The sequence below is a fragment of the Gobio gobio genome, assembly GCF_949357685.1.
Source record: "Gobio gobio genome assembly, chromosome: 6".
In the NCBI taxonomy this organism is placed as follows: domain Eukaryota; kingdom Metazoa; phylum Chordata; class Actinopteri; order Cypriniformes; family Gobionidae; genus Gobio; species Gobio gobio.
This window is the reverse complement of record NC_137102.1, coordinates 32,620,825-32,635,959: the sequence shown is the minus strand read 5'-3', so window position 1 is coordinate 32,635,959 and position 15,135 is coordinate 32,620,825. Positions and strand designations below refer to the sequence as shown.

Here is a 15,135-nt window from a genome sequence, read left to right as displayed (position 1 = left end):
GGCTCACAAGCATCAGTGGTGAATTGAGAATCGTCTCAACGTGGTCTCCACGAGCAAGGTTGTCCAACCGACGTGACCGGCATCGGCTGCGTGTGAATCTCGGTTTCTTTTACCTCTGTCCGCCGTTGCGGCCCGCAGTGGCGACATCAGCAATTTGACACTCCAAAGCCAGTCAACCAGTTCAGCTGACACACACAAGGCAATTTCTGGTACCTGTACCTAAACCATGGTCTAATAGGGGACCACTCTTGAAAAAGAGGGTTCTATGGAACGTGCCAATTTTGCTGTGCTGGCTGGCAGTTGACGGGTTGGTGTTGTCAGGTTGTGTTTAAAGTCTAAACTGTTTGAGTGGGCGTAACGCAATACAGAGTAACGAAGGACCGAGGACACGGCAGTTGGGTGTTTGGGAACGCCCGGAAGGCCGACTGCACCGCTGGTTTTCCACCTGAGCGACCTCAATTCGCCCCGGATAAACTAAATGTGATAAAACCCACATTATAAGCCGAATATTAGATACTCCCCCGAGTACAGCCTAAACGTTTGGCCCACCTTTCCTCTCTAAGCCGCACCCTCTTCCTAGGTTTCCTACCCGATAGCCACACATGCTGTAGGCCCTATCAGAAACTCTTACGAAAGGTAGCAGGCTTAGCCCCTTTAGTGTTTCTCTAACACTCCCAGCGTTCGCGCTTATTTTCCTTTTTATTGCAGACCAATTCATTTTGGTGTTTGTTTTCACTGTGCTCTTTCCTACCTTCACTGTCCGGACTGTCATAATCTTGTTTCTCCCAGTTCACCAAGAGACCCCAAGGAAAGCGAAGTAATAGAGTGACCATCGAGCAGCCGGCGTCACCAGGTGACCCACAGGGCTACCGCCTGTCAATAGTCCGTACAAGAGCTTGTTAACCTTAGAACAAACTTGCATTGGCCTCTTTGTGTGTGTGTGCTGTGTTTCTCTCGCCCACAGTGAACCAGTATGTCCCGTTCATCCAGTCCCGCTGTCCCTGGCGATCGCCTAGCGATATGGCTGGAAGCGATGACGAGCACTGTTCCTTCTGAGGACGCCAGTGATCTGCAACAGCTGAGCCAGGAGGAACTGGACACAGAGCTAGACAAGCTGACGGCACATGACCCGGCGCAGAGTTACTCTCACAAAGAACTGGCCAAGATCCTCGGGAGCCTCACCCACAACCTTGTCGCCCAGGCAAGGCTAAGAGAAAAGAGCTACACCGACCTGGAACAGGAAGCGACAGCGTTAAAGCTCCAAGCCGAGAAGGCCCGGAGAAACCAGGCCCTCACCCAGCGTCATCTAGATCAGCTACTTCTAGAGACCGAGAAAGAGGGTGAAACGGACACAGAACGAGAGAAAGAAGTAGAAAGACTTCGAAAGACCCTAGAAAATCTGCGTCTGGACACAGACCGCAGCGAGCAGTCAGAGAAAGACACCAGGGAAGAACTCAACGAACAGCTCCGGCGAGGCGAGGCTCTCATAGAGAGAGCCAACACTGCACTCAAAGACAATTCTGCTAAAGCCAAAGCCTCCGAAAAACACCTGCAAGCTGCCCGAGCGCAAGATCAATGAGCTTGTCCAGCAAAGACATGAGCTCAAAGATGAACTTGACCTTGTTCACAAAGAACTGAAATATTCCTGCAAAGTGACCGGGAAGGGGAAACGCACCACACAGAATTTCCCCCAACCAGCTGGTCCGCACCTTTTAGCCAAGAACCAAGAGCTAGAAAGGGGGGTGACAGCCCACTGTTAAGACTGTCACCCGCTAGCCTCCACGAATCCCCGCCAACGGCGGAGGAAGGGAATCCCTTCCAGGAAGTCAGGGTCAGCAGCCACGTAGCTCATAAAGACCTTTACAAGCTGGCCAGAAATAGCCCAGACCCTGCAGGAGGAGACGACGTTGACGCCTACTTGCAAGACATAGACTTTCACCTGCGAACACTTGGGACAGATTGTACCTACTCAGAATCACGTCTAACCGGGACGTACGCAGCTTTCTAGACCGTCAACCAGAGACTGTCAAAGCAGACTACTGGCAGCTACGACAAGCTTTAATTCATGAACACTCTGATCCAGAATCAGACCCGGGACTAATCACTGCTGTGGACCTCAGGCAAGGTCGACTTGAAACCCCACTGACTTTACAGCCACACGTTTCCATCAGTCATGACAACCTCATGTCAGGACAGACCATCCCGGAGGTCTGCACCCTAATCAATGAACAGTAAACGGTGATACCAGCATACACCAAAGGGGTCGCTGTTCGGCTCAACATGCGATGTGGCCAAACCTTAAACCACACGCTGGGTTTCTTCCAACCCTCACCTGAATGTGGAACTCGGACTCACACTTGAAGCCACACCCCTCACTGAAGTGTCATCTCGTGTAGTCTACATCCTCTTCAACAACTGACATCAACATTCCCAAGGCCTACCGGCTGGGATGGCTAGTGAGCCATGACTTTCATGACTTGTATTACCCATCATTGGGCCCATTCCACCTGCACTGATACCCGAAGGGAGTACAGATAACACGCTGTTCACTGCACCCTTCAAATACCTTGCCATCACGTCTGTCATACCGATGACCAAAGACCAGGTGTGCCGAACGGAGCTGACTGAGGACAGTCACCTCGCAGTATACACAGTCTCCCACCAGCCTGTCGGTGAGACTGATGAACCTGCTACACCTCTCAAGACCAACCTGATCTATGTAGACGACGTTCTCATGGAGAGCACAACGGTGGCCGACCACCTGAAAGAAAGAGACTATGTTTTGAACCAACTATCTGCAGCCAGTGCCAAGATCGCCCTCCACAAAGGACAGTGGTGCCGGACCAAGGTCAACTACGTGGGCCTGCTAATCGGATCCCAAGGCATTGAACCTCAGTCAAACTGTATTCATGCCATTCAAAACATCAAGCCTCCTACTAACGTCTCTGACCTGCGCAGTTTTCTAGGGGTATGCAATTATTCCCGGCAGTTCATTGAAAACTACTCAGACATTGCCAGACCTCTAACAGCCCTGCTGAAGAAAGACTGCCCTTTTGTCTGGTCAGACGCTCAAGAATACGCCATGACGGCACTAAAAAGACATTTATGCACAGCTCCATGCCTTGCTTACCCCGATCCACAGAAGGAATTCTACCTGGAAGTCGGGTTTGCCGACCAATGTCTCAGTGCTGGCCTATATCAACGACATGCCCAAGACAAGAAGGTGGTCGCATATGCCAGCAAGACGCTTCTCCCACCAGAGTGCAAGTTCTCAGACTGTGAAAAAGCTCTGTTCTGCACGGTGTGGGCCATTCAGCGATTCTCCAACTACATTGGGGCACAAAAAGAGACTTCATTGAGACTTGCCACCAGCCCGTAATATTCCTCAACAGCCAACGCATCCGAGATGGCGTTATCACTAATTCACGGATAGCCACGTGGTTAATGGCCCTCCAGGGACGCAATGTGGAGGCAAGGTACGCACAGAATCACAAGTCTGCACTGGGCAATGGCCTGGCTGCATGCCAAAACTGCTCTGATAACTCGCCTGCTGCTGCAGCGGATGCACAAGAACCCCAAAAACAACAACTAACCTGTCACAGACACTTTGACACTTTGTATCCGCAGTCTTTACTCTTGAGGACTGAACAGGTTGAACAGGTTCTGCTCGATCATCTTCACTAAAATTGTCTGGGTCTGATTCGGGTTCAAATTGGTATGGTTTTATTGACGCCATTGTTTCTAATACTACCAAAGCACACACTACCGGTAAAGGTAAGGGGCGTGACGTTTCCGAAACACGTGCACTAGGCGGTAAGCTTCATACAACCCGGAAACCATTAGACCGTTTTTACAAGGAGGGACAGAGCAGTGTAGAATAAAGGTAAAATATATGAAAAATAATGATTTTTTTTAAAAACGAAGCATGAACACGTTACAGAGCACCCCACAAACACAATCAAGCCTTCAAAATAATGTGTTTTACCACCCCTTTAATGATCAACGTCTTGATGCCCTAAGCGTAATGCATCAGTGAATCAAGCCAGTGACTAAAACGATTGTTTCTGTTAGTAGCATGAAACAAATCCATTTTTTAAGTGATTAAACTACAGAAAGCGATCAACGAACTCTCTTTATAATGTCCGGAGCTGTCAATCACACGTCGCGAGTGTATCTGCACACTTGCCCAAACTGCCATTATAATGAATGACGCTTATGCTGCACAAAGCTCTTACTGTATTCATGACCATGTCGTGTTTGCTGTTAGTTGTGGTGAAAGCATTTTGTGAGAGAAAACGCGTTGCAATGAGGAGATCACTGCATTCACACGATCAACAGACTGCCTGTGTACTCAATGCTCATCACTGCAGCTTTTCATGTGATAGGAATACATCATAAAATAATGCTATAATCCACACTTTGACGATTCGTTCATCTCGACGGCTGTAAAGGTACATTACATGTGTTACAAAGGTGGAAGACAGAGAGTCGACGTGACTGGGACTGTTTATTCAGAATACTGTTTATTCCCGGCTGGTGGAACTATCTTCCCATCGCCATCCGAAACGCAGAATCACTGACAACATTCAAAAGACAACTAAAAACTCATCTCTTCCTTGAGCACTTAACCTCATAAAAAAAAATATTTATTTTCCTGTCTTCCCTTTTTCCCTCCCTACTCTACGCTACACTGAGCAAAGTACACAGACTTAGTATTTCAGGCACTTTTTGCAATTATCCGACTCTTCATGACAGATCACTTCCTGTACTCCCCAGTTGTAAGTCGCTTTGGATAAAAGCGTCAGCTAAATGCATAAATGTAAATGTACTCGTTACATCACAAAAAGAATGGCATATACGTTAATATTAGTCTCTCTGTTTATCCCGAGGTTTACTGTAGTCAGCCGGATCCGGGCCGGATCCATATCAGATGGTGGACCTGTGCCTAGACATGACCAACACAGCTCTGAAGTGTCAGCAGAGACCGTGTCAAGTAGACTCTACCCTGTGAAGGCCTCATCAACACGAAATCCAGTGGCACTGATCCTCAACAAACCCATCTCCTGCGTGATGACTCTGATCTTCAACTTAGATTAGATTAGATTAGATTCAATCAGATGGAACTGGATAAATATTCTGAATGTTTCGATCTAATCTGACTTCTGACTTGTAATGTTTGCCTGAATCATAATCATGCACTGTTTGTTTGTTGGCCAGAGGAGAACTGGCCCCCCGGCTGAGCCTGGTTTCTCCCAAGGTTTTTTTTACCATTTTGTCATCTGATGGAGTTTGGGTTCCTTGCCACCGTCGCCTTTGGCTTTTTTAGTTAGGGACACTAAATATTCAACTATATTACTGATCTGCCGGTATTGACATTATATATGATAACTGAACTGAGCTCGATGACATCACTGTTTACCCCAGAGCGGCTGTACAGCCGAATCAAATTCTGTTGCATTATTTTCCTGTTAACACTGTGAAGCTGCTTTGAAACAATCTGCATTGTAAAAAGCGCTATATAAATAAAGGCGACTTGACTACTTGAACCCTTTAGCAAAAAAAAGTTGCGTACGTCAAAATGCCTTTTTGGAGAATATTCACGTAAACACTGTCTTAAGTAAACGTACACAGTTGAGAAAGAAAACGCGCGTGTTAACAGTATATTGGATCTGGGCATTAGCTCTTAAAGTGACAGCAGCCTAATAAACCTGCAGCAGTCTGTTATTAATTATAAACAACAAATGACAAAGGAAAATCACTCACTGATCTTGACTGAATTTCAATATGTATAGTATTTAAAATGACTCATACTGTGAAATAATCGTAAACCCACCAATAATCATGTTAAATAATTGTGATTTAAATATTGACCAAAAATAATCGTCATTATGATTTTTTTTTTGCCATTATCGAGCAGCCCAGTCTGATGCAAAGATAAGGAGATGCTTTTGTTTAGATGTGTAAGTGTAGGAGGGTTCATGCAAGAAAAATTAGGATGTGCACCTGTTATTTTTATTTAAAGATAAACCAATGAATGACCATTTGTTAAGCAAAGTCTAAACAGGTTGGAAGAGACTGTATAAGAATGAGTTTTGAGTGAAATTGTTAGATGTTCTGCTTTGTTACTTGAAACAATAAAGTCTATTATTTTGACACCTGGAAATCCTGACAAAGATTGACTTCTGTTACCAAACTAACTTACAGTGTTGCTAAACTTTGTCCAGTCTTTGGGTCCCAAAATTTGATAGGTTGCTGGCTGTCTTTGCTGCCGGACACCACCAAGCCCTTTGTGGGATGCCAATCAACACACTTCACGTCTGCTCCATGTCCTGGAAACACATGTAGGTTTTGAATGAGTTTGTGACACAAAAAGGGAAACATATTGTGTATTTGCACATATTTTTCTTCAAAAAAAAAAAAGTTACTCAAGAGTAACACTTTTATTACTTTTCAAGTCAAGTGTGTTTTTATTGTCATTTCTCTATATAGCATGTATACATTGCCATGAAATGGCTTTTCTTTAGGACCATGCAACAGTATGATCTTTTGATCATAAATTAAGCATTATGTTATATGCATCACATGCCATAATATCTTATTACAACTCTATAATAAGCAAATCAGCCAGAACAAAACACATTTTACTGGATTACACTCCATTACTAAAGTCACATTGTTACTGAATTAGCAAACTAATAAATCTTATAAAATTCATATTGATAAATGGGACACTTTGACTATTATTTTAAAAGGGCACATCATTTGATTGTCACAAAAACATTGCTCAGAATAAATAAGTTAGCATGAGCTTGTTTATTAATTTAAATTAATGTTTGGGTAAAGCTGCTTGAATCCTTAATAGCTGTAATTTTAGTTGACAGATGAATGTTTTTGAACATCTGTTTTTAAGCAAATCAGTGAGATCTACTTAAATAATAATAATAATAATAATAATAATATATATATAAAAAACATGTGTTCTATTTCTATTGATGATACAAATCAGGCCAACGGATTGTAATTGTACACTGTAAAAGGGGCAGTGCCATAGCTTAAAGACATGTAGCATTTGAAAATGAAAAAAACGTTAATACACATTTCATATAATGTGAAAGGTCTTACAATGTATGGAACCTATGCTATTCACATTTTTCATGCAATTCTTTGTTTATTTGATTACAGTCTTAAGTCTAAACATTTTTACTGCTAAATTGAAAGAATTGTGCCTTCTGTCAAAATAATAATAATTTTTTCAACTATAAGGAGATCCAGTAGGTCATATATTGGGTTAAAATTATATCTATTTACTTGCTGTTAAATTTCAGGGCACTTTGTCACTGGCTTAACAGGTACACCAATTAAGTTCACATAGATGCTTATTTTTAAACTACCTTCAAGAAAACTAACATAAAAGAGTATATTCATCTTAAGAAGTTTAAATATTTGACCTCTCAAAAGTTGTTACAGGTTAGAAGGTTACAATTTTTAAACCTACAGCCAATAACCCTGAATCAACAAAGCAAAACAGCAAAGTTTGCTTTCTGTACGTCTGTTACTAAAGCATTTCAAAAAGCAAAAAAATTGGGAAGCTAACATTAAGCACAAGCTTTTTAAAATGTTTTATTTTATCACAAAGCTTCCATACCCAGTCACACATTAATTATTTGAATTTCTCTCTCATACGCACGAGTTGGGTTTTTATTCTTTATGGGGACTTTCCATAGACATAATGATTTTTATACTGTACAAATTGTATATTCTGTCCCCTAACCATCACAGAAAACTTTTCTACATTTTCAAAAAACATCACTTGTTTGATTTATTAACGGTTTTCCTCATGGGGCCAAAAAGTTTCCCCAAAAGGACAAGGATTTTGGATATTGCCATCTTTGTGGGGACATTTTGTCCCCAATAACATAGGGTTTACCAGAACCACACACACCTCATAAAAATAAACATCAAGTCTGAGATAACATTTGAGATGAAGAGGACTGGCACTGTTATTGAACTGAATATAAAAAAATAAAAAATAATAATAATAATAAACTAAAAGCCACAAGTCCCACAATAGTCATAATTTGTCAACTAATGGCTTTTTTTTATTTAAAGTAGTTTACGGTATTATATGTTCTTTACAGTTGTATTACTTTTCAAATAAGAAGCCCATCATCATGTGAAGATGCATTTAAGGTGGATTATTTTTTTCAAAATGGTAACAGGTTATACATGTCTCGCATACATATGTTGTCGGTATTGAAAGAGATAAATACCTTATCTTCACTACATTGTATTAAACACAAATATTTCAAATGATGTCACAAGGAACAACTCTTTTTAAAATAAAAGTCAGCAGAAGTGAGCAGCAATTTTTCTTAAAGTACTGAAACAAAGTACACTGTAACGAGTGATTCAGGCAAGTGATGGTTTAGAAAGGCTTTATGATAACTTAACTCAATAAGTTTACGTTTTATTCTGTACTACAGTGTAACTTTCAATACCAATATATGATGAGAGATGGTTTAATGCTAATTCTGTTAAACTATAAGAACCTTTAGTCATAGAAAAAGGGGTTATATTTTGAAGATAAATCACTAGATTTGATGGCATTGTTTGAAAAAATTATGAGAATTTTGGAAAAGATATCTAAACCTTTCTACTTCAAAATGGTTGTTTTTGATTGTTTGCAAAGGGCACTACATTATTAATGTTTAGTGCACAAGACTATAATACACAAAACACAGGGTTATTAGATGCAATAGTTTGCAGAAACGTATATGCATACATATATTGGAAGGAACAATAAAATTAACACGCAATAAAATGCTCATACACAGAAAGCAAAACCCTTTTCCCATCTGCATGTGCATTAAATTTCAACAAGACAATAGAATGATTCCTAAAAAAAGGTAGTACACTATTAACATAGAGAAAACTGTCTTTAGCATTAATAGATATTATAAAAAAGGATTTATCAGTAAAATTAGTTATAATCTAATAAATATATTTATTTAAATTGCAGACCCATAAAAACTGCCAAAAACAATGCAAGAACATGAAACTGATACCGACAGCCCATGATAAAGTGTGCAGATTTGTGTGAAAGACAATGCAAAGACTTTTGTTTGTGAACACAGATGACAGTGTAATTTTGTTCAAAGGAAAGCGTTTGTGAATCTCTCCACATCTAATATAACATACCTCTCAGAATTCTTTCCTCATGACAGCGCAGAAAGTCCCAGATGCGTACAGTTCCATCATCAGAGCAAGTGGCAAATTTATTATCCGTAGGAGAGAAACTGAAGACACAGCAGGGAGAGAATGAACAATGAAGGATAACATAGCAGTTCTCTGTGGGGTGGACATCTTACAGGGCCCATTGAGTTGATCTGATAAGGAACCATCCATCTCCTTAGCAAACAGTTCACTCACCAGAACAGTCCTATCATACTCGCTTTAATGCATCTCTACTCTACTAAAAAAATCAGATGCTAAAACTATGTGGGCTGCTCATAGACAGCACGCAAGCTAAAAGGATTGCAATAGTTAAAACTGGCCACACATTTCCCTGTATTCTGAGCCCTGCAGTACAACATCAGAAATAAGAATGAGCATATATAAAAAGGTATTTACTTGTTTAGTTTGATCAGTAAACACAAATCATGACCACTCTTCCTTCCAGAGGGCACACAAGCTCGTTCAAGCATTTGGCAAAACTGAGCCTGCCTCAGTTTACCAACTCACTCTTTGACCTCCCAAAACACTATTACTTTACTATTTCTACAGACAAATAAAGCAGAAGTATCACACCACCTAACACCATGAAGTTCGAGTGTTAATCACAGTGCTCAAATGTTCTTACTATGCACTCAATTTTTTAAAAGCATGTTAAAAAAATAGAAATGAACCACTGAAGTGAGCAAAAGCCTCTATTCAGATGGTTTTACTTCAACCCATGAGCCATTTGTATGAATTGACAGACTGATCTCATGAAATGGCGTATGTATGACACGCCAATTCGTATGCCATTTTGGCGTGCTATCAAGACGCATAATCGTTTTTTAGCGTGTTTATCAACGCAGTGTCATTCTATCCCCCTACCCCTAAACCTACCCATCACACACACACACACACACACACACACACTGCCCCTAAACCTACCCATCACAAGAAACATTCTGCATTTTTACATTTTCAAAAAAACATAATTTAGTATGTTTATAAATCCATTTACATTGTGGACACACACACACACACACACACACCCATAATGGTTCGTTTCGGCGTAGACATTCACGTGGAATCACACGGCGTAGACATACACGCGGAGATGATGGTTCGTTCCGGCGTACACTTACACGCAGAATCACACGGCGTAGACATACAAGCGGATAGCACAAAATGCGTACAGATAACACGCCATTTGGCTTTAGAAAGTGGCGTGTATGTTTACGCAAAGTCATGATGTCATGTTAGAATTGATGATACTGACTTTAAATTAGTGGCTTCCTTTTTTGTTTTTAAAAAATATTGCAGGTGAAATTGCATTTTATTGCATCAGAAAGAACGTTACATGCTCTGCATTGTCTGAGTTAACAGAATGAAAGGGAGTGCCAGTGAATCATAAACCTGGATTTCACTGGGAATGAAAATGTTGCCATGTGCATTTAAACCCATAGAGTTGTATCGAAGTGAATATCCGAGTTATTCTTAAAAATCTTTATTTAGAGACAGTATTTTTTATTAGGAAAGACTTGTTTAAGGGACTGACTGAAAGTGTGGCACAGACTCTGCTGGCCAGTCGGGAACCATTGTGAACTGAAACTGAAGAGTTGTGTAGGTTTCCTACAATTACAGCAGCGCAAGGACAAGAGTCCAGCACCTCCAATGTGGAGGCTCCATAAACCCTTCCAACAAACACTTTAGTCCCTGAGGATCTTTTTAACGGATGTGTTTATTTTATTCTAGACTGCATGTGTCATCACCTTAGAATATAAATAATTGGAAATACTTTATTTAAAAGTGTGAAAAATACACCTTTTCTGTACAAAGTAATTATGTATATAAAAGATGAGGATACATAACTCATAAGCCACAGGTGACAAATAAATGCAGTGTTGCAACAACAACACACACGTGTCAATAATAAAGGACATGAACATTGAGCAGCACAGGGAAGAGCATATCCGAACTGACAGCACTGAGGAGAGCCCCCTACAGGCAGAGCCCTGCCACTGCAGAGGCAGTAACAGGCTTGGATTAACTACAGAAAATGGTAGATTGTGTATAGACCTGGCCTCTCTAATCGCCTCCTTGTGAGCCTGGAACATCTTGACGTTATTCATGTTGGACTGCCAGTACTTCACGTAACCTCCATGGTCGGCAGTCAACATCCACATGTCATTGTGAGACCAGGTCATTGCCCTGACAGGGCTATCATGAGCCTATGAGAAGAGAAGAAAATTTGATAAATAAACATGGGCCTTTTACCAAGCTTATTAGGCTCAAGGGACTCATTAGAATCAAGGTGGTGTGCCACAAATCGAAAACATGGTCTCTGGTTACCTGCAGAATTGTCTCAAAGTTAAACGTGAGCCCATTCCATAAAGTGAACTCGCCGCTGGAGGCACCAGTTACAAGTCGCCTGCCTTCAGGAGTCCACTATAAGAAGGGAAGAAAAGGATACGGAAAGATTTAGAACCACCAAAAGACTTGGTTGTAAGTGGGTTATATAGCAAGCATCAAACTAGAATAAGATACTTCTTAAAACAACACTAACACTTACCCGCACAACAAACACCGGGCATTTGACTTTGTTGGTGGAGGTTCTGACAAACTTTGTCGTAACAGCATTCATAGGGTTACTAAGCATACCAACTGGAGGAACGAGCTGCAAGAAAAGTAATTTTTATTAGACATTCGAACTTGAAGGAAAAACAAGAACCAACCATAGTAGTAGTAAAACATACTCACATCATTGTAGCAGCCCGCATCTGGCTGAATAGCACGGAAATCTCGATGATCACGCTGCCATAAACGATTCTGTAATACAGTAATTAGCCAAATATTAAGATTGCTGGGGGGGGGGGGGGGGGGGGATCTGTTTTCTGGTAGTTAATTTTTTTGTCAAGATTATACCTCAAGATATCTTATGACCGATGGATTATAATCAATGGTCTTGCGGTTGACAGCTTTCCTCATGCGCTTGCCATCAAAAGTGAGCTGCTGCATGGCTTGCTGCTGGGCAAAGTCAGGCCTCTTGTAGAACAGCTGACGGGGTGCCTGGTGCTGGAAGCGAGGCATATGGAAGAACCGGGGAGGTGAGCCGATATCTGTCGCCATCTTGACAGTTTTGTGACACCTGAAGATGTGAAGGGAAGGAAATTTACTAGTTTTTTACTAGAAGGAGTTTAAGGTTTATTACATTGGCTCACTTTAAATGAATAAAACTTAACCAATTGCACAGGTCAATGGAAAATGTAACATACATAGAGGCAGAAAATACATTAAAAACTACATCTGTGCTATAATACCATCGACTGGTAAATAGGAAACGCGTCTTGTTCTACAGCGCAAGAAAACTGTGAACTGCATGTCATAACTTAAGCAACCACAAAAAATAGACACTGCAAACATTACAAAAAGTTAATGATGTGAAGTACTCAGCAAAAATAAACTAAAGTAATTAAGTGAAGATGGAAAAGAGTACACAAAATAGGGTTAAAACTAATAATCAAAAGAAATTCGTTATCATATTTATAAACTGGTTTCCATAAAAAAGGTTGCTCCATACGCAAGTGATATCAAAGCAACCCCAAGTTGAATTTAGAAACCTTTTCCAGGGCAGGATAATTTGCCACCTTGGAATTATAAGGTTCTATTTGCATTCTGAGCAGTTTTGAGATATTGAGCTTCAAAGTTTTTGCATTCCATTCGACTCTGTAGATAGAACCTTTTTGTTGTTTTCTAAATAAATCCCGAAATGTGCACACATCACTTAAATGTAAATAAGTTGTCACAGAATAAGAATAAGACAATTTTGACAAAAATGTCAGATAGAACCACAGTGACGAATTATACATGTCAGAGAAATAATGTTTGTTGGTGTTGAGTATCTGGAAACACACTGAATCTAAAAGTGAACTGAACCATTAATAAAAAAGGCAGCTTTTAAAACAGTTTTGGTTTTGTTTTAGGAATGCATAACTTGAAACAAAGAGGAAAACAGACATTTACCCTTTACAACTTTTAAATGTGTCCTAAGAAAGCAGCACAAAGAGAAAAATCCTGGTAGATCACAGTATTAGTTGTTAACATTCTTTCATATATTAAAAACATCCTCCAATTAAAACCATTATGATCAATGAAAAGGTCTGAATAGTAGTAGCACCTAGTCCACTGACTTTCCCAAATTAATCATAAAAAAAATACATACAGTGAACACAAAAAGTTGGCATTACATCAGTGACTGGTTTAATTCAGTGTTGTATGGTATTAAGGACAGCTATGAGGCTCGACTCCCGGAAAGGATATTTCATTGTAAAAAAGAAATTCACTAGTTATATTTAGTTTTCCTAATAGCACCAGATGTGATACATTTCCAAGTGATTTTAAGTAAAAGCTTCAGTTGTAATTATAATGTAATAAATAGTGTGTAATAAGCTGTGTACTAATATTGGTGAGTAATTATTCTTAAAACTAACTCCTAAAATGCAGATATACATTGTATTCTGTAACTGTTTGTTTTGAGTTCCTAATACCACATTTGTAAATTAGGTCAGTTTCTTGATGTAACTCACTCTTACAATACAAAAGATAAATGGATTACTTTTCTCAATACAAATACAACTCTGGTAACCCGTTTAGATCCATCAGAGCGGACTGGGGTCAATCAGCTACTGTAAGGTTCGAGTACTGGACTGCGTTAAATGAATAACACTGCTGATGTCTAGGAACAGGCTCCTCACACACACACACACACACACACACACACACACACACGAGAATAGAAGCAAATATTAAAGGATAAAGTGCATTTAACTTTTATATCATTTTGTGTCATGGACAGGATGGCTACCCTTTCTTTGTCAGTACCGGTTGACCCTCATCCCCAATGGAGCAGTGATTCTCAACTGGTGGGTCACAACCCCACAAAAAAAATCTGTTTTGGACAAATTCATCTGTCATTTGGCAGATTCTAGAGAAATTAAGAGGCTGGTTGCAGTTACCACAGAAAGTACATTAAGGTACATTTATAAAAAATAAACACCTTTCAAAGTGTGTAGTTACCACTTGATGTCAAATGTAAATCTGCATCCTGAACCAAAAACATTTGCGAAGCACTGTCCTGGAGTACTCTAAACCCTGAAAGGGATAGTTCACCCAAAAATGAAAATTCTGTCTTCATTTACTCACCCTCAAGTTGTTCCAAACCTGTATGAGTTTCCTTGTTCTGCTGAACACAAATGATATTTAGAAGAATGTTTGTAACCAAGCAGCAGATAGAGAAACCATTGACTACCATAGTAGGGAAAAAATACTAATGGTAGTCAATGGTTGCTCTCTCTGCTTGGTTACAAACATTCTTCTAATTATCATATTTTGTGTTCAGCAGCAGTGTTGGGGAAAGTTACTTTGAAATGTAATGCATTACAATATTGCATTACTCCGTTAAAAAGTAACTAATTGAGTTACTTAGTTACTTTAAGAAAAGTAATGCGCTACATTACTTTTGCGTTACTTTATCTCACCTGGGCTGGGCTTGTTTTTGTTTTTTTTTATAACAAAAAAGATACATTTTTGTAAAGACCTCTTCATACCAAAATTTAAATAAGCCCCAGGCTGAGGTAAAAATGCAAATTCACGCATGAACAGTAGAGGGCGCAGCTCTGCTGTGCAGCCATTCTGGATAATGGTTGAATAGGATGCAGGAGAAAAACAAAAATCGAGTAATTTTCATTATCAAAGGTCAGCAGCAAGACATTGGTAAATTAAATATAAAAGGTAGATCATGCATAAAAATAGTTGTTTTATTTAACATTTAATTATTGGAGGTTTGCGTAGTACTCTGATTTTGCATTTGACTGATTTTATTCATTTTGAGGAGTACAGAATATTTGGTGAGATAAATAAATGCTC

At 39.9% G+C, this 15,135-nt stretch overlaps 1 protein-coding gene across 6 annotated transcripts in view; it reads right to left on the bottom strand.

Annotated features, from left to right (window-relative positions):
* wdr33 (WD repeat domain 33) overlaps window positions 1-15,135 on the bottom strand; it is a 50,772-nt gene that overhangs the window by 34,043 nt on the left and 1,594 nt on the right. For all 6 annotated transcript variants that reach the window (XR_013816764.1, XM_079820029.1, XM_079820031.1 and 3 more), the window contains exons 2-8: window positions 12,136-12,358; window positions 11,971-12,039; window positions 11,783-11,887; window positions 11,563-11,658; window positions 11,290-11,441; window positions 9,199-9,296; window positions 6,203-6,329 (exon numbers count right to left, since the gene is read on the bottom strand). Coding sequence is in view for 5 of the 6 variants with exons in the window: in XM_079820029.1 (XP_079676155.1) it covers window positions 6,203-6,329; window positions 9,199-9,296; window positions 11,290-11,441; window positions 11,563-11,658; window positions 11,783-11,887; window positions 11,971-12,039; window positions 12,136-12,339 (851 nt within the window). In the remaining variant the exon portion in view is untranslated. The remainder of the gene's footprint in view (window positions 1-6,202; window positions 6,330-9,198; window positions 9,297-11,289; window positions 11,442-11,562; window positions 11,659-11,782; window positions 11,888-11,970; window positions 12,040-12,135; window positions 12,359-15,135) is intronic.